This window comes from Thunnus maccoyii, chromosome 11 (assembly GCF_910596095.1).
Source record: "Thunnus maccoyii chromosome 11, fThuMac1.1, whole genome shotgun sequence".
In the NCBI taxonomy this organism is placed as follows: domain Eukaryota; kingdom Metazoa; phylum Chordata; class Actinopteri; order Scombriformes; family Scombridae; genus Thunnus; species Thunnus maccoyii.
In genome coordinates, this window is record NC_056543.1 from 6,112,860 (window position 1) to 6,140,232 (window position 27,373).

Below are 27,373 nucleotides of genomic sequence, written 5' to 3' on the forward strand. Positions count from 1 at the left end.
CAGAAGGATGTAAAAAAAAAAAAAAAAAATGATCGAAACGTCTCCGGATGGATAAACTCACTCAGTTATCTCACCGTCTCCCGCACCGACAACTTGGACTGTTTACTCGCCGGAACCACCTGTACGTGTAGATTTTATAGACTAGCTTCTCCTTCTCGCTTGAGTTCAGGAAAGTCGGTTTAACTCACTTTTGAACGTTGACCGTCGAGCTAACGACGGTTGAGCTAACCGGAGTCGGTTAAGTCGCCAAAGTAAACAGCAGCACGGTAACCGCCGCAGCCAGCAGTAACATGTTTAACTAATGTAAAAGCTGGCAGCGTTAAAGTTAGCTAGTGTCTTAGGTTAGTTTTTACCGTCAGTCTCTTTACTTTCTTAGCGTTGGTTATCCAGCCGGTGTAGCTGCGGGCAGCACGGCTGATACCGGAGGGGAGACGACGATGTCTCGGAGGCGGTTGGACAGTCGCAGCGGGCTCTCCGCCGGGCTGCTCGCTGAAATTCAGACCCCGATCAGCACGGAGGCGATGGAAAATGTGTATGAAATCACCGGAGAGCTGGGGAGGTGAGTCAAACTGGTATGACTGCTGTGCTGGGAGGTTCAGTGGGTCCCAACCCAGCAGAAAACTGTCTGCTGGAAGTTTAAAAGTTGTTCAGTGATGCACAATAACACTAGAAATTCATAGGACTGAGATATATCAAGTGTTAAACTTGTATTTGACACTGATGCGGATTGTTAATAGGGAAGTCCAGCTGGTATATACTAACAGTTAGTGGTGGAACAAGTATTCAGATCCTTTATTAAGTAAAAGTACCAATACAACAGTGTAAAAATACTCCATTTCAAGTAAAAGTCCTGCATGAAAAATCCTACCACAGTAAAAGTACATAAGTATAATGAGTTTGATGTAGTTAAAGTATTGCAGTAAAAGTACATAAGTATTATGAGCTTGATGTAGTTAAAGTATTGCAGTAAAAGTAGTGGTTTGGTCCCTCTGACTGATATATTATTATATATGACATCATTAGATTATTAATACTGAAGCATCAGTGTTAGAGCAGCATGTTACTGTTGTAGCTGCTGGAGGTGGAGCTAGTTTCAACTACTTTATATACAGTTAACTAGTTCAGTCCAGTGGTTCCCAACCTAGGGGTTAGGACCCCTCCAAAGGGTCAGCAGATAAATCTGAAGGGGTCGTGAGATGATTAATGGGAGAGGAAAGAAGAAAAAACAAAGTTCTGATACACAAATCTGTTTTCAGTCTTTTGACTTTTTCTCTAATCTTTGATTTTTGCTGAAATATTGGATCATTTGAACATTTATTGAAATTAAGCCATGTGAGAAGTTTAAAGGGAAAAATCACTATTTGGTGGAGCTGTTAACAACTCATAGACATGTGAAATGTGACCCCGACTACACACTGCTTTTTGTAAGACGTCAAAAACCAAAAAGGTTGGAAACCACTGGTTTCATCTTTAACAATGTGTTGTATTTTAAAAGCTTGTTATATTATCCATTGTGTCAAATCTTCACCTGAAAAGCAACTAAAGCTGTCAAATAAATGTAGTGGAGTAGAAGTATAAAGTAGCATCACATGGAAATACTCAAGTGAAGTGTAAATACCTCAAAACTGTACCTAAGGACAGTACTTGACTAAATGTACTTAGTTACTTTCCACCATTGCTAACAGTACAACATAGACAGTATTGTATTATACAGAAGTCTGATGGCTGTATAATCACACTATAGACTGAAATTTACAATTACTGTATAAAGTTTGGCAACTATACAAACTTGCAGTTCTTAGGAAAACCTTATCAATACATTGATTCGACACCCAGGAGAGCCTGAGAGTGTGTCAGGCGTTTGTTATGTCATTCAACTTCACAGAAGTATATATTTCCATGAAGTGTACTATTGTTCATATATTTGATACTAGTGCTAAAATGATCAGTAAGTTTGTTTGTTTGTTGATGATTGTTGAGTCATTTAACAAGATGTCAACAATCCCCAGTTCCGGTTTCACAATTGGTATGAGTTGCTGCTTTTCCCTTTTTTTACATCTTTGTGAAATCAACCTTTTGGACTGGTGGTTGTTCAATACAAGCAGTTTGAAGACATCACTTTTTTGTCATTTCATTGGTGTAAAAAAAATGGATAGATAAATAACTAATAACAGAAATAATCTGTATTTTCAGCACTGTTTGAGACTCTGGAATTAAACATTTCCTAATTCACTGGAGGAGGTTTTCTTAGCAGCTTATAACACAAAACAATACAGTACTGTACAAAATAACAAAAGCAACCAGATGTAAGATTAACGACCAGATTGCTGTTGAAGAAAACGTGTGGTGAACACATGAAATTATTTCCTGGAGAACATTGTACTGAGCAAAACAGTTTCTGTATCCTGAAAAAGAAAGTTTGGAAACTAAACTGGACGACTGAATGAAGTAACATTATTATTACAGATTCAGACATGAGAGTAAAAACAGAATAATTGCCACATATGGATAACAGAAATACTTTAAAAAAAGACTACAACATTTCCTTTTTGGGCAAATGTCGCTCATCTAACCAGTTATAGTCATAAATACTTATTAAGTCTGTATTTTCTGTTATTTCTGTTCTTGCTTTCATGAACAGCACAAGTGATTTAGTGCACTAACATTAACAGCATGTGGACTCTGGACTGTAAGCTTGAAACACTAAATACACGAGTGCCAGGTGACGTGAGCCCGCCTTGCTACCAGCAGACCTTTGTCATGTGTCTGCCGCCGTGCGTGAACCATGGCAACAGCTGATGGTGGTTGATGATCATATTGTAAGATCTCTGAGGTGTGTTTGAAGTAATGTGTCATACTGCACGCACTGTATAATTCTGCTTTAAAAACAGGAGGAAGGAAACAAGCACATGTGGACAGCAGACTTTAGAAAGAAGAAATGGCACAGACCACTTCTGTTTGGTTATTTGTGTGTGAGTTGCCAAAAACAGGAAGTTATGAGATGCAGTATTTTAAAGAACATGGGAAGGGCAGTAGTGTTAGGCTGAAAAAGTACTTTGCACCACCTACGGTCAATCATAGTCTTAAATTAAGACAGTGACCTTTGAGAGTGGAAAAAGTCAGATATATTATTAATTCATAATAATATGCCTGATATGAATAGGTAATCTATAACGATTCTGTTGATTAAGGAGTTGATTAATTAGTATTTTTAAATTGACACTGAGTGAAATGACGGTGTAATGTGAGAGTGGTCAGTTGTAGTGCTGAAATGACACCCAACTCTGCAGCTATTTTAGCTTATTGTTTTGGTTGCACAGTTGGCACATTAACTATATAGTCTCACCTACTCTAATAAAACCACTGTACATCACCTGTCCAGTGCTGGTCCCTGAAAGACAGACAAGTTAGTGAAAAGCCGGAAACGTAGCATTCAGCAAGCTAAAGACCCAGATATAACTACTTTTTAAGAAGGTGATGTGTGGTCGCAGTGTAACTGTTAGCTTGTGTTGATGTTTTCCACCACATACTGTCCAAAAATTGATTGAAATTAGAAAATATTCACATTTAAATCAGAGAATTTTGGCATTTTCTACTTAAAAAAATGACTCAATATGATAAATCGATTATCAGAATGGTAGGTAATTAAATTAATAGTTTGCAACTAATTGATTAATCGACTTATCGTTGCAGCTGTAATTGATCTACAATTTAAAGCCTTTATTAAGCACAATAAGCTGTAAACATACCATAAACATAATATTGCCTTATAAAGTTGATATGGCAAACAGTTACCTATTTACACACCCAGCAGACACACAGCAGCAATTCATGAAGGAAATGTTCCAGTGCTCCACGTTCATCAGCTAGTCGCTAACTTTGTCTGTCTGCTGTTTGCTGCTGGACGGGTTGTGTACAGTGACTTTATTACTTAGACATTTTTCACTTGCAGCAGCTGCCTGCTGCTGCTGCAAGCAGCTGCCTGCTGCTGCTGGAAAAAGGTCGGTGAGAGCTGTGAGACTGAACCAAAACAGTAAATTTGCAGCTGTAAAACCAAAACAATTAGCTGAAAAACGCTAAAATGCTCCACAGAGCTGAGAGGAACTGCAGAGTTGGGCGATTTTTCTCTTCAAGTGACCCTTTTACTTTACATGTAATAGCTTTTATCAGTTTAAATAAAAAAAATATTGATTAGTGCGGCTTTAAAGTCAAGAGCAATGACTCTCACATGTTCCTATAGCCTAAAGTGATGTCTTACTCAGCCTTCCCACGAGCTAAATAAAGCAAACTTCACATTTCTGAGCTTGTAACAAGAAAATCTTCTCTTTTCACTGGATTCATGACCAAAATGCATTTTCAACTGTCAGATCACTGAGTCATTTTTAATCACTAACCCTTCTAACATTTTCTACCATGTTACTGAATTACTGCCATATAGTACAGCAATATATGAACATTAAACATCACCATGCTCTGCTACCAGTCTTTAATTATAAACATATTTTGAGTATCATATGCTAAAACTCCATGAACATATAACTTTTTACAGTGGTAGGAGTACGATGATGTAGCTGCACCATTGTTCCATTGTTCCTGCTGGAGCTCTGACCTTAACAATCATTGCTCTTGGGTGCTTTAAAATCTGTTATTTATGGATTTCAAACTTTATTTCTGTTGCTGCTGACATTGCAAGGCCTTGTGGAAAAGTGTTTCCACTAAATTCATAAAATAGCTGAATGTCAAAAAGGTTTTCCAAGTGAAGGGAATGTTGTAAAAGTTGGTTTGGTTACCTGCCGGTTTCTAAGAGCTAAACTTCAACCATTTTGGAAAAACTGTAGACTCAAATGAATACACATGAATCATCAACACCATATAAGCACTGCATGCTTTTGATGATGTTAATCAGCCATGATGAAGTATGACACTCACGTCCAGTAGCAGGCAGCCACTTGTATCTTCAAAGACTTGAATAACACCAACAAATACTGCAGCGATCAAGTCATGACAGCAACGTTAACACTTAGTTATTTAGGAATGTACTGGCAGTAGATAACACATGGATGTCTGTTATTATATAATGCCAGTATTTGTATAGTGTCACTTACAAATAGCCATGTGTTAGAAAGGCAGGGAAATATATTAATTGATATAATTTATCTTGTTTTATCGGATAAATTAACATTATAAAACAAATAAATTATCTTCACATTAGAGATAAATGTCTTATCTCTAATGTGAAGCTTGAACTATGATTTCTGATATCTGAACATTTATTGTGAGGCATATTGATATGGTAGCTCTATATCACACAACTTTATGTGTCATTTATTAGAAATCAAAGCTCTGTAACTTGACTATCAGGGTGTTTCCACCACAGGAACTTTCCCAGGGGACCAAGAACCTTTTGAGGAACTCGGGGGACTTTCAACTAAAGGAACCAGGGACTTAATTTAGTTCATGTAGGCCTAAAAAAATTCCCTAGTCTGGGGGAGGTTTTATTTTGCAAAGACACAGGAATGTTAGGGGCGGGGCTCGCAAGGATGGCACCACAGCTCCTTTAAAAGAAGTACTCTAGTATCGTTATTAGGACAAGGGGAGTACTTTTCTCATCGTTTGTTATAGTTAAGAGTAAAGTTAGGCTTTGCTGTTGATGTCCCGACTCATTTTTTTTAAAAAAGGAATGAGAGAAAAAGAAGACAGAGCGAGCTAGAGATTGAATGAGGGAGAGGGAGCAGCGGTAGAGAGAACAAAGCAACCGACTGAGAGAAATAAAACTTTATTTTCTGATAGTTTCATGTTGTTCTGTTCTAAACGCCCAGCAGATAATTTACTGTGGAGAGGCTCTCTGAGTTTTCAGTCCTTTATTTCCTCCTCTGAATTTCGTCTTTTCTTTCACTCATTAACTCAAACATCAGAGTCATCAACAGTAAATACAAAGAACAACAGAACAAATCTTGTCTTGTTGTTTCTCTCAAACACCGCCGTCGTTTTTTAAACTCGTCATGGGTCCGGGTTGTATTATCTACATGGTTCTTCAGATGTGGTTCCTGAGATAAATGTCCCACTTTCTTCTTCATAGGGGGAAGTTTGCCGTGGTGAAGCGCTGCGTGGAGAAGGCCACAGGCAAAGTGTTTGCTGCCAAGTTCCTGCGCAAGAGGAGGCGAGGTCGCGACTGCCGGGCGGAAGTCATTCATGAGATGGCCGTCCTGGAGACGGCCTGTAACAACGCCCGAGTGGTCAACCTGCACGCTGCCTACGAGACAGATCACGACATCGTCTTAGTGCTGGAATAGTGAGTTAACCGCAGCACCACTAACATCTCTTTACTGTCTGTCTTTTGTTTTTTTTGGTTGCACAGAACACTGAACCCTCATTGGTTGAAATGTAACTAAAACATGTAGCTAAAACGTGTCAAACTAGCCGTCTTTCCTGTGAATGCCAGGTTTAAGGGCAAAGTCCTGTTAGTCTGATCTGAAGTAGCTGTCAAACAATCGTTTTTTTTATGTAATGCCAACAGCTCATTCTTCCTAACAGGTTTATCAGGATTTCTTTCAAGACTGAAAGATCCATGTTGGCTGAATTACACACACAGCTCGAGGCTGAAACTCCAGATCACTTGACTGAACATTTTCTACGTCATCATCACGTCTTGACCTGCGTTGACCTTTCATGTTAAAGTCATGATTTCATAGGAACCGTCCTTCTACGTCTGCCATATCGTTCATCTCGTTTCCTCGTGACATCCAAAAAGAAAGTAGATGTCAAAACAAGATCTGTAGTAAAGACTTGAACACACAGTGACTGTTTGAAGGTGAACTGCTGTGATTTTCCAACTACACGCCCTGTACTTGTTGTCAAAGACATTTCAATGCTTTTATGAGCATTAAGACAGCTTGAACAATTTAATGTGCTCATCTAAGACAGCCTGGACAAGTTAAAACAAGGCTATTAGGGTAGCACCAAATTACACACTTAAATAACCTGAAATGTAATAAAATCTGATTCACTTTGTTCTCTGTGCACAATTTTAGGGCTTGGCCCAGCGTGTGTGTGTGTGTGTGTGTGTGTGTGTTTTAGTCAGTTTTGGCCAACGATCCTACCTAGAATGAATCACAGTACAATGAATAAGCAGGAAGGACTTTGCTAGGACATGCAGCATCAATCTACTAATCCTCCTACTATGGGTTAGCCTCTGAAACCACCAGTCCACCATGCAGTCCATTTATATGATATATTTTTGTTTTCCAAAGTCTTCTTCAAAGTCCTTCACATACAAACTGGTCACATACTGGAAGCCAGCGCCTCGCCACTCATTCACTTCGCCTCACTCAGGAAGTCCGCTTTTGTTTTACAGCGAGTCGAGTCAAGTCAGTTTTATTTGTATATCACGAATCATGCCTCAGGGGGCTTTACAGTCTGTACAGCAACACAACATCCCCTGTTACCGAATCAAATAAGCTAAAAACTCCCTTAAAAAAAACCCTTGATGAAGCACCACATCATTTCCTGTTATTTCTCTGCTCTTTATGACACTTTAGGAGATGAACGTTTCATAAACAGCCTGTGTGTGTGTGTTTATCTATACTGTACATATATATATGTGTGTGTATATATAAACAGTGTGCTTGTGTGTCTTCACAGTGCTGCAGGTGGAGAGATATTTGACCACTGTGTGTCTGATGAACTGCTGCCGGAGGCCCAGATCACCCGTCTGATCAGGCAAACACTGGAGGGAGTCCACTACCTCCACCAGAGCAACCTGGTGCACCTAGACCTGAAGGTCTGCACACACGCACACACACACACACACACACACACCGTAGGAACATTTAGAATGAATTGTAAATGGGTAATTTTGTGATGGTTTATATTTTGGTTATTTTGATTACTATATTTCTTATATTGTTATTGGTTATTGCACAGTCACAGTGATTGATATAATGAGGTCACATGGTCATGGGCGGTGATGTTCGTATAGTTTATATAAGCACCTGTTCACCTGCATGGCGGTAAGAAAGAGAGAGAAGGTGTTTTTGTCTCTGATCACTATGATTATTTCAAGTTGATCTTCTTCGTTAATAACAGTTATTAAACATAATTTTTGATCTCAGCGAATCTTTTCGATCGCGTGTCAGACGATCAGCAAACAAGGCGCTGCTTCAGCCTCTCAGAGACTTTTTGCTTTGTTTATTGTAGTCGCCACACACACACACACACACACACACATACAATCACATGCATGAGTGTCGCCGGAGCTGAGGGAATCTATTTTTACATGTTCACTCGCTTCACCACAGACTTCACCCTCCAGAACTTGCATGTGGTTTTGCTTTTTCAAAATAGTTTTGCAGTCAAAAGCCCAATTTCCTATTTCTATGACACAATTAAAGGATGAGATCACAATTTTCAAGTGTGTCTTAAAACAACAGTCAGGTGCCCATGTGAACACTGAAAGAGGTTTGGCTCTTGGAAACAAGTTGGTGCATTTGGTTGAGAGGCAGAGAATAATGCAGTTTATTAATAGTAATGTTTATACAGTGTCATATGGTCAATATGTTTTCAGCACCTAAACAAATAATCGTGTACTTACAGAAAGGCAGACGCCTCCCTTTATTGAGTCAGTGTTCAAAGATAACTTGAAGTTATGATTTATATAATAAGTTTTCTACCTGATGTTCACACTGTGTTCCCTCTTTGTGTGTCTCAGCCGCAGAATATTCTCCTGACCAGTCTGTCTCCTCCGGGGGACATAAAGATCGTAGACTTCGGGCTGGCACGCAGGCTGGGTGCGGTTGGAGAGCTCAGAGAGATTCTTGGCACACCTGAATATGTGGGTAAGTCGATGTTCACGAAACACATTTTCATTACACAAACATATCAGACCGATGCAGTCATCACTTGAAAAAAAACATATGAAAGTTACAGTCTGAAAGAAAAAACTCTCTCTACAGTAAAGCCTGATTTATGTGATGCTAATAGAAATGACTCTGCAGGTCTCAGGCACATATTGTCACTTGTTTATAGCTATTGAGAAACCCTTGGCTTTAGAATGTCAACATTAGCATTTCATAAACACTAAAAGGAAGAGGCATTTAAATGTACAATCTGCTGTCACTAAAGAGATGTTGGAAAGGTTAGAAGTAATTAAACAGACCTAAAGAAACCTCAGCTGTAGCTTATCAGTTATGATAAATACACAACTGTGGTAAACTTAAAGGACAGTGGTGGGGAAACAAAAAAAAACCATAAGGTATGAAATGATGCAGGACATCACAAGCAGTCTTTCAACATTGTATGACAGCTGACTTTTCTTTCACATTTTCATTCAGCTCCAGAGATCCTCAGTTACGAGCCAATCACAACAGCGACTGACCTGTGGTGAGTCTGTCCTTGAAACAGTGGAGTGACTTCATTCTGGAGTCTGTTCAGCATTTGTTCAAGGATTCATTATAGTGACTTTAATTTAAAATGAAGTTATGGGTATGTTTATATGTTTTCATGCTAGCCTTTGTTCTCACTGCTGTGGTGGAACAAATAATAAAAAATATGACAGATGTTTTCTTAATAATTTATTTAATCAGCAGCTCTGTACGCTCGCTCGTATTTAGCCCGAAAGCTCTCAAGTCCTTATTTTAAGCTCATCCATGTGTGTCTCTCAGGAGCGTGGGCGTCATAGCCTACATGCTGGTGACGGGCGAGTCTCCGTTCATCGGGGACGACAAGCAGGAGACGTACCTGAACGTGTCCCAGGTCAACGTGGACTACAGCAGGGAGTCCTTCTCCAGGGTGTCTGAGCTGGCTGTTGACTTCATCCGCAAGCTGCTGGTCAAAGCGCCCGAGTGAGTAATGACAGCGTGCGAACTCATCGCAGAAACATCCTCAGAATAGAAACACAGTCAAATGATTTATATGCGATTAGATCAGATTGTAATGTTTGCACTGAGCTGTAAATCCAACAACATGAACCGCACAAGACGATCCAACATACACGTCATGTTTTATTTTAGACTGATCACACATCAGCCAGCAGGCCGATGCACACGGCACACACCGGAGTCAAGAGAGCTTTTTATTTTCTTTACACAACAGTGTTTTTGTCCATAAGAAAACACTGTTGTTACTATTTAGAAATGATAGGGCTGCAGCTGATCGATTAATCTGCCTGTTATTTTCTCGATTTAATCTTTTAGTCTATAAAATTAATTATTTCTCAGAGCGTGTCTTAATTTTCTTGTTTCTTCCTCAAGATTTTTAATTAACATATGACAAAGAAAAGCAGCAAATTATCACGTTTGAGACGCTGAAACCAGAGAATATTTGGCTTTTGTTAAGTCCGTTTTTTTTTTTTTTTTTTTTTTTTTTTTGGACAGAAACGATTATTAGATCATCAAAATAATTGCAGATTGATTTTCTATCGATTGACATTGATTAATAGGCTAATCGCTGCAGCTCTGGTAATTATACCACCTCCATTCATCATTTTGACTTTCCCTTCCCCTTTAATCAGGTTACAGATTGTAAACTATGTATAAATAAATCCACTTAAAAAAGAAAAACCTTTTTAAACAGGATTTATTGCTTCACGACAAAAATATAAATCTTTATTTCCCTGCTGGAATACAATAGTTTTCTGAACGTTGTCCACTGAAAAAAAAGAGTTTCGCTTAAAGGAGTATTCCACCAATTTAGCATTTCACTCTTGTAACACTGTCGGATTCACGTCGGACAGTTTAAAAAAAAAAGGGATTAAAATCGACGCAGCAGAATCAGAAATATAATTTTTATATCATTCATTCCTCTTCCCTGTCAAAACCTGGCACCTACATTACCCACAATGCACCACAGACAGTTGGTGATTTGGGTGTGTTATGCTAGTCGATGAATCAGCAGTTTTGTTTATCACTTTCACAGTTTGAGTCATTTTTCAAGCGTAAACATTTGACGGTTCCAGCTTCTCAAAATGTGAGAACTTGATGCCACCCTGAGTTTGAGGAAATAGTGACGAGCATTTTTTACAACTTCCTGACATTTTTATGAAAATAATTATTAGCTGCAGCCTTTAGATGAGTCAGCTCTTGATATCTCCAGGCCGGTGTTTAAACATTTAACGTCGTGTTTTTTTGTCCACAGGGATCGGCCCAGCGCTGCCGAGTGTATGAGCCACCCCTGGCTGTGGCAGCAGCAGTTCTGTGTGAGCCCCGAGCCCGCCGCCACCCGCACCGTCCGCGAGAGGAGCTGCGGCACCAAGTGGGCGGCTCCACCCGAAGACCCCGAAGACAAGGAGAACTTCCTGGAGTCTCCTCACTCTCACGCAAAAAGGTTTCGCTTCGACGACGAGACGCTCGCCGCAGGAGACGGTGACATTTGAAAACATGAAACAGGAAAGAGGAGGAAGTGACGTGTCACGCAGGGGGATGCCCACTTCTTCCTCTTGAGCTTTTAAAAAAAAAACAACCAGCTGTTCACTGCCCTCTACCCCAAGAGTACTTATTTATATTCCATTTAATTTGTCAATTACAAGATCGACCACTCAAACCAAAGATAACCAGCTACATTTTGTAATCTGTCACTGATTCGTTACTGTTAAAAATGTTAAAAATTGTGTGGAAAATTGTACAGTATGTCTCAATCATGTTTAACCTAAAGTATTTAATATTTCATGGTTATAATCTCTGGTATTTTCAAAGGGCTGCAAATACTGTAGTTATTCCTGTGCTGATGAAGGCTAGTTTGGAGTATTTCAAGGGAAATCTATGCAATACTTGTGCATTTTCACTATCTCTTCACAAGAAACCTTAGAAGTTAATGACGCTCTGCCTTAAAAGTCGGAAGTTAAGTTTTAGTCAGCAGTGCTGGTTATTATTGGTCACACTTGTGCTTCAGCAGAATTTTCTGATAACTAGATAAGCTAACTGCAATGAGGAAGTATGACAACATCCTTATTTGCATGTTCAGGAGAATTAGAGACGGCAGCATTAAGGAGAAGCAGGCTTTTGTCTTTTGTGCCGCTGCGTTTTTTTTTGTTTTTTTTTTGAGTTAAAAGTCGGTAAAAAAAAGAAGCTGCTGTCCGTCTCATGGGTTACCTGCAACGTTGCTGTTCATTATACTTCACATCCAAGCTGCACTTCCACTTTAAAACAACCAGCAGAAACGGCACACAAGCATGTTACTGTACATTCCTTCTGTATTTGCCTTTTATTCAAATCTGCAATATCTTGAGGGTTTAAATTTAGCTCAGGGTTTTTAGATAAAGCTCATTTTAATAGCGTATTCCTCTTCACAAGAACCGCACGTCTAGCGTTTATCAGCTGAGATTAAAATGTTTCTATTTTTCTAGAAAGGAAAGCTGACGAGGAAGACTTAAAAATAAAATGTAACAACATCTACTCGCAGGTTTTTGAGAGTTCAGGGCATTCCTGTTTTTAGTAAGCCAGAAACTTGAAACAGTAACGGCTCGAAAAAACAGTGACTCATGCAGTTGTGCACATGCCACACCCGCACTTACTCAAATGATTTCCTCACCGAAGCTGCAAGTTCCTCCTTGTCAGCTGGCAGAAGTAAAAAAAAAAACACGACTTTAGCACTTAACTTCACGAGTATCGAACCGATAAGCAAAAAACTGGAGTTATTTATGAAAGTTTATACGTTTTTTTTGTGTGTGTGTGTGTGTGTGTCCTTGAGCGGTTCACCGGAGCTCATCGTTTGTTTTTTCAGTCCCTCACCAAAGCCATCCAGTCTGCTCTCTCACTCTCTGCATTACAATATACTCTCGTCCTCTCTCTAGTCTGGGTGCCTGAAGTGATATATTCCTGTTGTTTTCATCTCAGGGCATGCTGCTCGCTCTCTCTGCTCACTGTGTTTTGTATTCTTAATCTTATTCTTATAGGCATATTATTATTATTATTTATGTGCTGGACTTATACTTTATATTTTTTATGTAAATAATGAGCTCACGTGTCTTATAATAAAGTTTTGAGATTATGGTTGGAGAGAGACGGGTGACACAGGATGACTTTTGTTTAAAGCAAAAAGATGCTGGCGAGGTTTCAGTGTGACGGATGATTATTGGAAGATGAAAGTAAGGGTTTGTTTTAAGGTGGAACTAGGAAGTGAGACTACACATGGAAAAGGAGAGATGAGTCAGATGGTCAGGAAGGAGATGATTCAATACTTTTATGGATTTGGAAATGTGATGAAAGAAGCATTTAAAGGAATAGCGGATAACAGTGGAGCTGTTTAAGTTGGGATGTTGAGTTGAAGATAAGTGGACATGAAAGGCTTATTCTGGGTGATGAGAAAGTGAGAAAGAGATGATTTCACTGTAAAGGTTTAGAAGTAGCTGGATGTTTGTTTGAAGAAGGCCCAAAGCGTGACAGAACCTCTGAGCAATGTGAAATATGAGGTGCTGTTGACTCACAGGATTTGCCATCTTTTTGTTCAGGTGAGACCTGAATAATAAAAAAAAAACAAACACCTCACGTCTCCTGAAACGCAGCTCCGGAAACCCCGATCGCTCTTTAACCTCCAGTGAAACATTCCTCTGTTTGTTCCCGAGGTGCCAAACCGAATAAGACCACATTGTGTTTGTTTGTTTGTTGTCCTCACAGCTGGTACAATGGCCTTTGTGTAGGAGATGGGCGTCTGCAGCCACGACCGTGTTCTCATCTGTATGCTGTCATCCTTTTAAAAAACAAAAAAAACAACAAAAAAAAAACAACTGGAACACCACACTGTAAAAGATTTTCATCTCAAGTAATTTAATCTCACTGAGCTAGCAGATTCCACTTCAGCTTTTTCTCCAAACAGCTGACGAGTATGTCTCGTTATGATAGCGTCAGGTGATTATAGGAACCGACTGTATAAGGACATAAGCTTGAATCTTTATTTCATCTCAAGAGTCTTTTTTCTACTTTGCTTTTTTTTTTTTTTTTTTTTCCTAATACCTCATACAAACAGGTGGCTGTCTTGAAATCAATACGGCTGAAACGATGTAACTTCACAGAGGAAGTTTCACAAGTTTTAAATTTCTCAAGCTCAGCCGACGCTGCCCTCCCTGTTGTTGCAGCAAACAAGGTTTCAAGACTTGACAAATAGATCCGGAAGAGAGAGAGACTTGTTTTTGCAGTGCGGTGACGTCACGCGAGCCCAGCAGGGATCTCACTTTGCAGGATGACGAAACGTTCGAACCCGTCAGACAAAGTGGCTCGTGTGTGTGTGTGTGTGTGCTGGCGTTTGTCTCCGTGTCACTTGAAACGTGACTTAATGCTGTGGTGTTGATATTGTTATGCAGCTATTGTACTGTGTTATTTTCAGTTACTGTGTGTGTGTGTGTGTGTGTGTGAGAGAGAGAGTGCTCATTGTGTGAGCAGGGAGGCGCTCAGCTGGCAGTCGAGCTGTTATCCTCACAAACTGGTGCTCCAGTTAACGTCAGGCCGACTGATGTCAGCCAACATTCCTGTTTGTTTCTCCTCGAACGCAGCGAGACTGAAGGAAACTGTATGTTAAAGAGTCAAACCAGCCACAAGCACAAGCAAACACATGTTTCAGAGATGTATGTTTATTTTGCATTTTATATATATTTTTTAATGTATGAGCGTTCTGATTGCATTTGAAATGACTAAGAAAAAAAAAAAAACCATAATCCGTGTTGTATTCTGATCAGCTGCAGGCTAATATTTAGGCATCAAACAGCAAAGTGAAAAAGCTCATTAAAGATCGTAGAAAATATGTGACGCCGTATTTGTGAAGTCTTCTTTTTGTTTCTGATGTTCTGACTCAATACAACATGGTTTTCTCTTTTGACTTCTCTGTTTTTCTAATTTCTCCACACTGCTGCCACCTGCTGATTCAAAACAAAGCCTGAAACAAGCTGCACGTCTGTCTGAAGACAGTCAGGTGTCCAGGTGAACACTGAAACTAGTTTTTCTTGCTGTAATAATTCCTCCTGTTCATTCCAAACATTAGATCCCCTACAAATATTCTTACAATGTAATCACCTACATCGTATGAACAGATGAAATGATTACAGCAAGAAAAACTGGTTTCACTGGTCATCTGGGCTCCTCTGGGTTTTAAGACAGACTTGAAAAACTGTGAACTCGTCCTTTACTTAGTGATGTTTTTCTATTGTTGGTTAAAAAGGACAAATTTGCAAGCAGATGAAGTTTAAAACAACGTGCACATTATGTTAGCTATAAACTAGCTAAAACTGTAAACAACATAACCTGAAGCGAGTAGTAAACATAGTGGAATGATTTGAAGTTACATTCAGCAGAAATGATTAACAGCCATCACCAAAAGTGCAAAGATTCTGTGTAAGCTTACATACAGTAGAGATCATAGACTGGAATTAAAACATCACAGATTAATACACATGCTGCCCACACTGACATATCTAATAATATAAACAAACCGCTTGATTTCACAGGACATTCAACAACAAACTATCATGTTTCTGATAACACACATTGCTGCTGTCAGACAGTAAAAGAGAAAAAAGGTTCAGTATATCACACATTTCTGCCTCTATAGAAAAATAAAACAGACATGAATCTTTCTAAATGTAGTTTTTTCTCTCTTAAAGGAAAAATAAAAAGGAGTCTAATAAATTATTAGTAAAATTATTTGTAACAAATCTATTTTGGACATTTAAAGAAATGAAGGAATGGAAACTATGCTTAATTAATTGGCCACACATTTGAATACAATCATGAATCATTACCAGCTGTTTTAAGTTCAAACATTCAGTCATTCATGTGTGTAAAAGTCGCTCGATCACCTACGTAACGAGAATGAAAGACGACGTAAGCTGCTCTCAAATGCAATGAAAACTCTCAACCGAAACAACATGAATCATTCATGTTTCTGCAGCGACTCGAAGCTTCAGCCTGAATCAAAATGTAAAAGTTACACTGAGCGTAAAGAGGAAAGAAGAAAAGACGACAGCGGATGTTAGAAGTATCCATCATCCATGTTTCATACCTGCGTGTTCCTCCTCGGATTCTCTCACAGGCAGCAGGGCCGAAGCCCCCGGATCATTCAACCTCGGATTAAGTGCATTTTGCAGCGGAAAGAAAGTACAAAGTCCAGCGCAGCAGCATCATCTGTTACATGCTCTACATTCTCAGCCCTTAAAAATCACAATAATGAGGTAAGACCAGCGAATAAGACACTCAAGATGTATTCTTAATAAATAATCTAAAGCGCTCGGTTCGGCTCAGGCGTGTGCGTGTTGTGTCTGAAGTGCTCGCTCTAAAGCAAAACTCAAAACTCCTGGATGACCCTGAAGTGGTTCTCGATTGACGGGGGCTCGTCCTCGAAGTGCAGCTGCTGCTGAGGAGAAGCCCCGAACTCCTCCAGGGTCTTGATGAAGTGTCCGTGCTCGCGGCCCACCCAGGCCCGCATGGGGTCGCACACCTCGTAGGGGGTCACGTGGGCGTGAACAGACACTCCGCTGGCGGCCAGCTCCTTCAACACCTGCTTGTCCGTCACCCAGGTCTCGCTGCCTCCCGGGTGCCCGCCGTCCAGCCAGAACATATCCGAGATGGTTTTAACGAAGTGCGACATCTGCGGGTCGGCGCGCGCCCCGGCCAGCTCGTACACCATCTGGTTCAGCACCACGCAGCCTTTGCTGAAGCCCACCAGCGTGAGTGAAAACCCTGAGGGGATGCCGTCAGGGCCTCCGTGAGACCGGAGGGGATTCGGTAGGTTGGCTCGCTCCATACCGTGACTCAGCAGGGCCCTGCAATCAGAGGCGGTTCAGACTTCCTGTAAAACAACAGGCCTGCAGTACAAACTGATGCGGTAAATCATTATGTGTTGTCAGAGGTGATGATTCAAGTCCAAAAGCTTCTGATGTTTTAGCAAATCTCTCATCAACCTCGTTTTTCTGTATGTGACAAAAGTATTTGGACAGATACACGTTTTGTTCTTCTCTGTGCGTCAAAACATTCAATTTGAAATTAAATAATGGATACTACATTGAAGTGCCAAGTCTCAGCTTTAATTTGAGTAGGTTTACATCCATATAGAAAGAACTGTGTGGGCGATTTGGCCCCTTTTAACACATACTGCCCACAGTTAAAAGGTTCAAAAGTAATTGGACACTTGGCTACTAAATGTTTGTTGGGCAGCTGTGTTAGTTCATGCAGAAAAGTGCTTAAACGTGGCTCAGAGTTGATTGAGAGTTGTCTGTCTGTCGATATGAGGAGTAAAGACAAAGAAGGTGGAGAAGATAATAAGAAAGCTGCTTTATCCAAAAACCTCAAAACAGAAAAAAGCTGCAGTTCACAAAAAGAAAGCAGTTGTGGAACAAAAAAGTTCTTTGGACTGAAATCAACCGTTATTAAAATAATGGAAAGAGGAAAGTGTGGAGAGAAAAAAAGGTCTTTCAATATTGATGTAAACCTTCTCAAATTAAAGCTTAAATTTTCCATTACTTTATTTCAAACTGAACGTGCTGGACCGTGTAACTGTCTGGACTTCACGCTGCCAAGATTTTTGAGACCTCGACACATTACATCATGTTTAGTTTATAACTGATGCACTCGTACAGTCACTGTAGCAGCAACACAAGTCATATAAAGTTTAATATGTAAATGTCAGCTTTAGTAAAAGGTGAGACAATAATCATTTTAAATATATGAATTTATTGTAAGGTGTTTCTGTTATTTTGTACACCCCTTCTACATATAATGGAGACTTCACAACTGTAACTTGTTGAGTTTAAACACTTAATAAATAGTATTTGGTAAATAACTAAAATAAAGCTTTATATTAATTACATCTCTGACTATGTTAGATATCTTTTTATAGTGCCGCTAATACACTTTAGATACATTAGTGTGTAATAAAACTGTCTCTGTGTCTGTCTCACTACTTCTTGTATCGTTGGATTTGTTTGTTAATGAGCTGAGAGATAAACAACAACACACCTGATAAATCTGATAATATTAAAAGTTTCCAGTCGACAAACCTGAGGTGATGAAACGCTCCGAAGTCCTGTGAGTACGTCGAGTGCTCCGGCGCCCCGAACATGTTGCTCTCCACAAAGTTGTGGTAGCAGCTGAACTTGTGGAGATACATGCGGGAGGCTCTGACCACCCACACGTGGTGGTCGGGGAAACGGCGGCCCAGCGTGAGGGCGACCTGCTCCAGACTCCAGCAGAGCCACTGGGCTCCTTCCGGCTGCAGAGCCATCTCCTCCTGGAAGTTCTGCACAACCACACACAGTTTACAGCTGCAAGATACAACTTTTACACACTGGAACAACATGAAAAACTGGATATACACCCAGTAAGCGTATGGAGTGTGTGTATATCCCTAAAACCCTGAAAGTAGGTTTTTAATCAGCAGGTTTTAGAGCTGCAACAATTAGTCTTTTAATAATCTGATAATTGTTTCAGTCATTTTTTAAAGCAAAAATATCAAATATTCACTGATCACTGTTTCTCAGATCAGAGGATTTGAAGTTTGTGTCATATATGACAATAAACTAGAGCTGCAACTAACGAGTATATTCATTATCAATTAATCTTCTTGATAATAATTAGAAGATAAAAAAATGGAAAAATGTAATTGACAATATCTCAGATGCCACAGTGACGTCTTCAATTTACTGGTTTTGTCTAGGAGTCCAAAATGTTAAGATATTCAATTTACTGTCATACGAGAAAGAGAAACAGCTGATCATCACATCTGAGAAGCTGACAAATGACTGAAACCATTTATCAATTATAAAACTAGATACTGATCACTGACTAATCGTTGCAGCTTTACAGTAAACTTATTATCTTTGGATTTGGACTGGTGACATTTGAAGACGTCACCTTGAACTCTAAAAAAATCCTCTGACGTTTTATAGACAAAACGATTAATTGATAATGAAAATAATCTGTAGTTGCAGCTCTGATTATTTCTGCATAGTTCTCATGTAAAAGATGTTGACGTTGTGGAAACATGCAGGTCAAACACACTGAACTCTGTTTCAAGTCTGTTTTCATGTTTTGATCTGAGTCCAAAAACACAAACTAGACTATAATTAATATAAACTTCATTACAGAGGAATGTGTGTAAAATGATGGTTAATACATTTATAATCCTCCGATTAGTTGATTTGTTGATAATTTGTTGGTTTTAAATAATTTGAGGGGTTATAAAGTTAAGTCAGTTTTTATTTCTCCCTACATATGATGCACCACATTTATGGGAAAAATGGTCATATTACACTATATGCACACTATTTTCTGACATTTTATTGACAAAATGATTAGTCAGTTAATGTAAATTAGTTTAGGAATGAATTATTTTCCCTTTTTGTGCAATTTTTAAAAATTGCAGAAATTGCTAATTCGTGTGTTCTTTGATTCTTTGCAGATATTTCTTGTTTTTAAATCAGGAAACAAATACACATTAAGTCTAAAGCAGCAGAAACACTTGTGTGGTTACTGTGTTTATGTGACTGTATAATAAATCTTCTATCAGCATGAAGTAAGTTATCCTCCTTAAACTGAATACAATCAGAGCATAATAAATCTAAATCTAAAACAAAAACATGCAGCAGCAGTTATTTATGGGTTTTTCTGACACATGTTGGCTTCGATCTGTGAGCCAAATAATAATAAAAAAAGAGTTCTTTATATCCGCTCCTGATAACATCCATGGTGAGAGTCTGTCTAAAAATCAGCATGTTTGACTCACTCAATTAGTTCCATCAAGCAGCATCTTCTCAGACTGTCGCTGACACTGTGTGGTCCTGAACACAATGACCTCTTTCATTTTATTTACATGGAAACATCAGTGTGACAGCATCCTGCGCACACACACAAACGTCTCCTGGGAAATACCACCACACTGTGGGAATATTAACACTTGCCTGGAGAGTTGCCGGATGAATAGCAGACGAGGAGAATGAATAGACGGACAGGCCAATAGAAAAGTTATAATAAATGAGGGCAGGTCTCGAATCCTTGAAAGCAATTAGAAAAACTAATGAGTGAGATTTAATCTGCGTTTACTCCTCCGTATTTATTACACTTGATTAGTAAGAGCCTCTTCAATTTACTGAGAAAACAAACAAAAAGCCTCTGAGAGCTTTGCATAATCTGACAGCTGCTGCAATTACAGGTTTGGCACAAGCTGAAGAGACACTGCAAGAGCTGCACACGTGAAGAAACACGCACACACATGCACACACACACACACACACACACACACACACACACACACACACACACACAGTGTCTCCAAAATGTGTCTGAACAAAGTGTCTGTTCTTCATGATACCTTCAAACAGCCGTTCTCAGACTTAAGAACCCTGCGGCCAACAAACCCTTTAATCTGAGATGAATTATTTGTTTTTATATATATTTTTTGAAGGTGAGTCTACAGCAGTGCAAATTAATAATCCATCCACATTCATGTAACAGTCTGAGGCGCAACAAATGTCAGAGATTCAGTGCAAATATTGAATTGTTCAGCCTGGATAATAAAACACTTTCACATAATATTTCACAGTATTCAACAAAATATCAACATGAAGAAAGAACAGACAGAAAATATCTAAAGCCTGACTGATACTGGACTGTTGGGGTCGATGCTGATACCGTTATTAGGGAGTAAACTAATTCTGATGTCGATATATTGACTGATAATCTTATATATACAGAATTTATACATAAACTCAGAAAATTTTTTTTGCAATGATCCCTCAAATGTGGTTATCAAACACTTGTGACAAAGATATTTGACTGTTTAACAATAAACTTTATTAAAATGACATCAATGCACTGAAACAGTAAATTTCACTGAGAATTTAATAATTATAAATTACTATTAATAAAAAAACACATAGAACAAAAAACATATGTACATATATATTAAACTTGAATTAAGAAAAAGGATCAAATATACATAAAATGCTGCTATTATAACTTTAAAAAATAAAAACAAATATCAACACCGAGACCGATACATCTGTGATAATTTATCAGCTGACCGATGTGTCGGTCGGGCTCTAAAAATATCATCTGAAGGTTGAATCAGGCCGACACTTGCATAACTTACTTGTAATTATTAAAATCCATCACAGATGGGCTCGTTAACGGCACGAAACAAAGTGTTCATTCTCACAAGTCCATAAACTGACATTAACAAACATCTTCTCCAATCTCTGTGAGACCAGCTGCAGTTTATCTACATACGCTGGATATCAATCATGTTGGGTTTCATTGTGTCACCTGCAACTCACTGTGTCAGTCTTGATGTCGGGCTGAAAGGACGTCAGCTTTAAGCAGAGATCAGGATCAACATCCAGTTTGTTCCTGTAACTTTGTGCTGAAAATCCAGTTTCACACAGATAAAGTAAGAGGCAGCAGAAGCAATCAGACACATCAGGCCCTGTTAGACAGATCAATATATTCTGAGTAAACATGCATCCAGAAACGTGTCACATGCTTCTATGTAAAGATCCGTTTCAAAGCAACATCTCAAGACGACTCCACAAGACCGTCCTGCTCCCTGGACCTGAGACCTGCGATGGCATCATCATCATCATCATGGGGGTCAATGGATTCTGTATCCAGCTGTGTTGCTCGCTGAGCACACGGAAGTTTCCCCTGAGCTGCTTCCTCAGCGTCTGCAGGTGATCTCTGATGGCACGGAGGTCAAGATCCTCTTTATTGAGAAATTCACAGATTGTCAAAGGACTCGTAGTCGTTCTGAGATTTAAATCCCAGTGATCGGTTCTCTCACTTTCCATGAATCTTTCTTTGTGTTTTCACGGATTCATTTTGATCCTCTGATGATTAGCTTGTTGAGGTTGATTCTCCAGTAAAGGCTTGATAACCACCGCTCCATTTTAACTCTTTCTCCGCCAGTGACGAGACAGAAGATACGTTCCAGATCAAAGATAGATCAGATAAATGAAGAATAACACGAATTTAAATCTAATGGCTTTGTTTTATTAGTGCTGATTACTTTTTTAAATCCAAATATTTAATCATAAATATTTTATGGTATTTCAAACTTAATTGCAAAATTGAAAATTAACTTTCATTATTTCTTTATTGTAAACGACCTCTTGCGGCCAACCTGCAGTACCTTCACGGCCCATCAGAGGGCTGCAGCCCACACTTTGGGAATCACTGCATTAAAGGATAAAAGCTGGTGATTTTCTATATTTTTCTTATTATAAACAAATCTCAAATGGACTTATTATTATATTATTAAACTTATTTTCATTATTGATTTATCTGTCAGTTGTTTGATCTATAAAATCTCAGAAAGTGATGAAAAATGTGTCCACAACCCCAAAATATTCAGTTTACTGTCATAGAAGACTAAAGAAACCAGGAAATATCACATTTAAAACATTATCTTCTTATAATGAATGACTCAAAACAATCGATTATCAAAATAGTTGGTGATTAATTTAATAGTTGGCAACTAATCGATACATCGTTGCAGCTCTAATATCGTTGTGTGTGTATCCAAAGCCTGATATATCTTATTCCTCCGCTGTTGTCCAGAACTATTAAAAACTGTGTGACATGTTCCTTCATCATGAAGAGTTTGGTCACGTTAGTTTGTTTAGAAACGTCTCAACAGACTAATAACAGCAATCAGGTTTTCAGTCTCAGGAGAGTAGTTCTGTGTGAGGCAGACGCTACTGAGCATGTGCAGGAACACGGTTCTGTTTACAGCTTCACTAGCTTGTTGTGCTACCTCTTGACTTTCTGCTACATTATATATTCCCAAATTAAATTTCCCCCCAAAAAAACACAAAATTGATCCACATCAAAGGATTTGCTGCAGACAATTTTAATGTTGGAACAAATATAGAACCACATCTCTGCAGTGCTGTCGCTAATCATGATCCTAAAGTGGAAACAGGAGTCCGCTTGGCAAAACGTACCCTGATTCATACTATTCTGCTTGGAAAATGCTGCTCTCAGTTAAATTCTGTGACTTTTAATGAGCTCTGACGAAGGACCATATAAATAAACTGCAGCTGAGAGCAGCCAAGTGTGACGAGGTCAGATAGCTCCACTCATCTGAGGCTGATTTTAGTTTCCTGTATTAAAGTTTTGAGTTGCAGTTGATAAGAAGCATAGACTGTATAACATAATGGACGGAGCCACCGTGACGTCACTCATTAGTTTATGGACTTATGTTTTAAAGCCTCAAGTTTGCATTTTGACTGTCGCCATCTTGGATTTTTGGAGCCAGAGGTGACCATATTTGGACGAGAGGGTGGAGCGGACCCTAGCACTAGCTGCTAGCTTGGTTAGCACGGCGCATTTACAGTCTATGGTTATCTGTGATAATGCTAATGATAATTTTAGCGAAAAACCGGCTTAAAACCATTAAAACAAAATGTACTTATCGGAAATAACCGTACATTGGACTCCTTAGAAAGTCTTTTAGTGCAACCAAAATGTTAAAATTAACTTTCATGAATTGAAAACAATGAAATAGCGACGGCTATACCTATACTCTGTGAATCTGTTGTTACACCATGGTTACGTCACCTAACCAACGTTGTTGCCCTGTGACAGCACTCACCTGTCACTCACAGAGCCCACGTCCTTAATTATGTAATTTTAAGTCTTAATAAAATTTAAATGAGTGATTTATATAAAAATTCACCCCCTGTGCAGTTGTCATGAAAGAGGAAATTAGCTAAAGAGACCAAAACTGTTTTTTGCACCAGGTTGTAAACATGTTTATTTCTGCTGTAAGGTTGGGCAGTTTAACATGGAGGTCAAAGGTGATTGACTCGCTTTTGAAGCCTCAAGTGGCCATTTGAGGAACTGCAGTTTTTGACACTTCTGCATTGGCTTCATTTTTCAGCTGCTTGATAATAACTTGTAAGAGGAAGAAAACTTTGCCCACGTGACCAAAACAAAACTCAAAGTTTGACCTTTACTGTATATTATATATGCAGATTTCTACATATTCTATTAAGAAAGTTGGATAATTAACTCTAATGCATAAAGGAAGCAGAAGTGTGTGACTCCATGCAGGTGATTTCTTCAGTTTATTGAGTTGTTTTCATGACGCAGCAGTAAAACAAAAGTACTTACTCTGCTGATAACCTTCCTCACACCAACGTGAGGCGTCACATGCTGTACACAAGCTGTTAAAAGTTTTTACATCTGCAAAATACATGACCATTTTCCCATAAATGTGGTACATCACATGACATCAAGAGTTCATGTTACTGTCGGGAGTCTCATGGCTGCAGATAAAAGACATATGAACTGACATAAACTGTGTACTTCCTTAAATTATTATAAAACAATCATCAAATCAACTAAATGGAGGATTCTGAATGTTTTAAACATCATTTTACACACATTTCTCTATAATGAAGTTTATATTAATTATAACCTAGTTTGTATTTTTGGACTTTGGGACGTTGACTTAAATCAAGATTTGAAAACAGACTTGAAACAAAGTTCAGTGGGTTTGACCTGCACGTTTCCACAACATCAACATTAAACAGGTTGTTCTTTTTTTTTTTTTTTTTTACATGTGAAATTTGCAGAAATAATTAGAGCTGCAACTACAGATTATTTTCATTATCAATTAATGGTTTTGTCTATAAAATGTAAGAAAATTGTGAAAAATGTCTGTTATAATTTCTTAGAGGCCGAGGTGACGTCTTCAAATGTTTTGTCCAAAATCCCAAGAAATTCAATTAACTATCATGTCTGAAGCCAAAATGCTTAAAATTCTCACATTTGAAAAGTTGGAACTAGAGCTGCGACGATTAACTGATTAGTCAACCGTCAGAAAATTAATCAACAAATGTTTTAATGTTTCGTCGTTTGTCAAGTATAAGTGCCAAACATTCTGCTTTCAACTTCTCAAATGTGATGATTTGCTGCTTTTCCTTCATCATATATGACAACATATTGAAAGTTTTGGACTTCTAGTCGGATAAAACAAGCAAATCAACAGATCAATAACCCCCCCAGGACCCCCTGTGTCCCCACTCAACTGGATATCGCTGTGGAAAAACACAGCATGCCTGTTAATACTGCTGTTGTCTGGAGATTTTTGATGCCATTAAACACAGAGTGATAAAAGGTAAATACTTAGTTCAACTAGACAGGTATAGATTCACAATGTGATTACAATAACTTTTTCTTTTAGACATGTAAACCTTCGAAAATTACTCTTTTTGTTCTGTACTGTAGATCCCCTTTCCCCTGTCTGTCCATTATTTATTTATTTATTTATTTATTCATTCTGTATCTGATGTGTACATGTTTTGTTCTACATTGTATTTGTCTATATTATAATGAATAAACTGTATTTTTTTTTCTTCTGTCAATCAACTAATTGATTAATCGTTGCAGCTCTAAAAATACTCCCCATGTGATACTAGCTTTAGACTCAGACTACTGTGGATATCAGTGAATGGAGATGTTTTGGAAACCTGCCCTAAAATAATTGATTAATTGATTATAAGATATTCAATTTACTATCATGGAAACCAGGAAATATTCACATTGAAGGAGCTGGAACCAGAGAATATGGACTTTTTTCCTTAAATAATGACTCCAAATGATAAGTTGCTTATCAAAATTGCAAGTGATGAATTTAATAGTTGGCAAGTAATCGATTAATCGACTAATCTTTCATCTTTCTGCGGGCTACCTGGATATCCAGATCAATAAACCCCCAGGACCTAGCGTGTCCCCACTCACCTGGATATCCCCGTGGAAAAACACAGCGTGCTTGTTATTTCTGCTCCGGTCGTGCGGGTTTTGATGACCCGATGCATCAGGCCGGAGGAGCAGCAGGTCGTTCACTCGGTTCGGGCTGAAACCAGGCACCGCCGGCAGCCTCTGAAGCCTCCGCAGCGGGCTTCCAGAGTGAGCATCCCGGCTGGTTGATGCATGCCGCCCCCGAGGTTCAGATGATGTCGTCGCTGCCACGGAGGTCATCGCTTTGGCCACAGCTGTCAGAGCAAAGCCCACTGCAACTACTCGGGCGGCTATCATAGACTCTAAAATAAGAAAATGATTTGGCGTTTTTCTTTTCTCCACGCACTCAGTCCATAATGCTGCTGCTGTCAGCTACGCAGCTAACTGACGATAGCCGCATCACATTAACGTCAGCGCTAGGCCCGGGCGAGCTTTATGTGCTAGTTTAACAGGTATACTTATCGTTTTACGACGTCTTCTAACCGACTGTCTCACATTGCAGCAGTTTTAAATAGAAACTCTATATCACTCTTATTTTATTCAGGCATTTTTTTGGTGTTTTTTTGTCCACAAAGAGGCGCTGTTTGTCAAAAACTCCTTCACCAACAGCACCAACCGTTCCTGTCAGCAAACGGCACTTCTGCGCATGACAGTTTCCTCTGACATCAAAGAGAGCGCGTATTGATGACGGCGAGATGATTCACTGCCGTGTACTTCCGTTTTCGGACAAACGTAAACAGTTGAGCGCTAAATGCAACAATAAACGTAAATGTAATACATTCTATGAAAGTGGGAAATTACTCCCAGAGTAAAAGCTTTAAAACAACATTAAAGAAGTACACATCAAAGTTTACACATTATATATCCAACAAATCTATAATTCTTCAAATATTTAGATATTGAAAACAAATGTAATTTTTGCGATGATGAACCAGAATCTTTAACGCATTTATTTTATGATTGTTTTTGGACTCAAATGGAAGATTATATGTTGTGTAAAACTAATCGTGATATTAAAATTCAGTGTAAAAATGTCATTACACATTTTGAACATGATAAAAATAGCATTGAATTCATTGTAAACTTATTGATTCTATATGGTAAATTTCACATACATAAATGCAAAATAACAAAAGTTACCCCAAATTTCACTATTTTTTCATGTCAGTTTAAAGAATATATATTAAGACTCAAACTTATGAACAATTAAAAAAAGCAAGTCAGTACAATACCAAAAAAACAAAACAAAATATGTCCTGTATCACATCTGAGATGATCACACCTTGCAGACATATTAAATTATAGGTTCACAATTTTTTGAGTCTTAAAACAACAGTCAGGTGTCCATATGAACAGTGAAAGAGGTTTTTTTTCTCGCTGTAATCATTCCTCCTGTTCATACTGGATATTAAAAGATCCCCTTCAAATGTGCTTTCCATGTAAGTGATGGAGGCCAAAATCCACAGTGTGTCCACACAGTCATTTAAAAGTTGATGTGAAGCTTATATGAGGCTTCAACAGTCTGAATAAATCATATCAAGTAGATATCTGACACATTTACAGTCTTTTTAGCAAAAAATTCCCTCTTTGTGTTTCCTCGGACAGTGTTTCACTGTTGAGCTGTGATGGAAGAGGGTTAAAGAGGGACTTTGGCACTA

At 38.7% G+C, this 27,373-nt stretch overlaps 2 protein-coding genes across 3 annotated transcripts; one reads left to right on the top strand and one right to left on the bottom strand.

Annotated features, from left to right (window-relative positions):
- Positions 1–14,729, top strand: stk17b (serine/threonine kinase 17b (apoptosis-inducing)). Of its 2 annotated transcripts, none has more exons than XM_042425995.1 (8): positions 1–121; positions 377–559; positions 6,080–6,292; positions 7,642–7,780; positions 8,708–8,834; positions 9,330–9,378; positions 9,660–9,839; positions 11,131–14,729. In XM_042425995.1, the coding sequence occupies exons 1-8, from the start codon at positions 48–50 to the stop codon at positions 11,366–11,368; spliced, it is 1,203 nt and encodes a 400-aa protein (XP_042281929.1). In that variant the 5' UTR covers positions 1–47; the 3' UTR covers positions 11,369–14,729. The 2 variants fall into 2 exon arrangements, with proteins under 2 accessions (XP_042281929.1, XP_042281930.1); XM_042425996.1 differs by having other exon boundaries at positions 29–266.
- c11h2orf69 (chromosome 11 C2orf69 homolog) lies at positions 14,540–26,796 on the bottom strand. The gene is made up of 3 exons (XM_042425997.1): positions 25,716–26,796; positions 17,975–18,213; positions 14,540–16,741 (listed from the first exon to the last, which is right to left on the bottom strand). The coding sequence occupies exons 1-3, from the start codon at positions 26,010–26,012 to the stop codon at positions 16,264–16,266; spliced, it is 1,014 nt and encodes a 337-aa protein (XP_042281931.1). The 5' UTR covers positions 26,013–26,796; the 3' UTR covers positions 14,540–16,263.
- Between the last annotated feature and the right edge of the window lie 577 nt (positions 26,797–27,373).

Coding starts and splice junctions, on each gene's coding strand:
- stk17b (XM_042425995.1), top strand. CDS start 48: ATGGATAAACTCACTCAGTTATCTCACCGTCTCCCGCACCGACAACTT. Junction 560..6,079: donor ATCACCGGAGAGCTGGGGAG/GTGAGTCAAACT, acceptor TCTTCTTCATAG/GGGGAAGTTTGCCGTGGTGA. Junction 9,840..11,130: donor CTGCTGGTCAAAGCGCCCGA/GTGAGTAATGAC, acceptor TTTTGTCCACAG/GGATCGGCCCAGCGCTGCCG.
- c11h2orf69 (XM_042425997.1), bottom strand. CDS start 26,012: ATGATAGCCGCCCGAGTAGTTGCAGTGGGCTTTGCTCTGACAGCTGTG. Junction 18,214..25,715: donor TTTTCCACGGGGATATCCAG/GTGAGTGGGGAC, acceptor GTGGTTGTGCAG/AACTTCCAGGAGGAGATGGC. Junction 16,742..17,974: donor GGAGCGTTTCATCACCTCAG/GTTTGTCGACTG, acceptor CTCTGATTGCAG/GGCCCTGCTGAGTCACGGTA.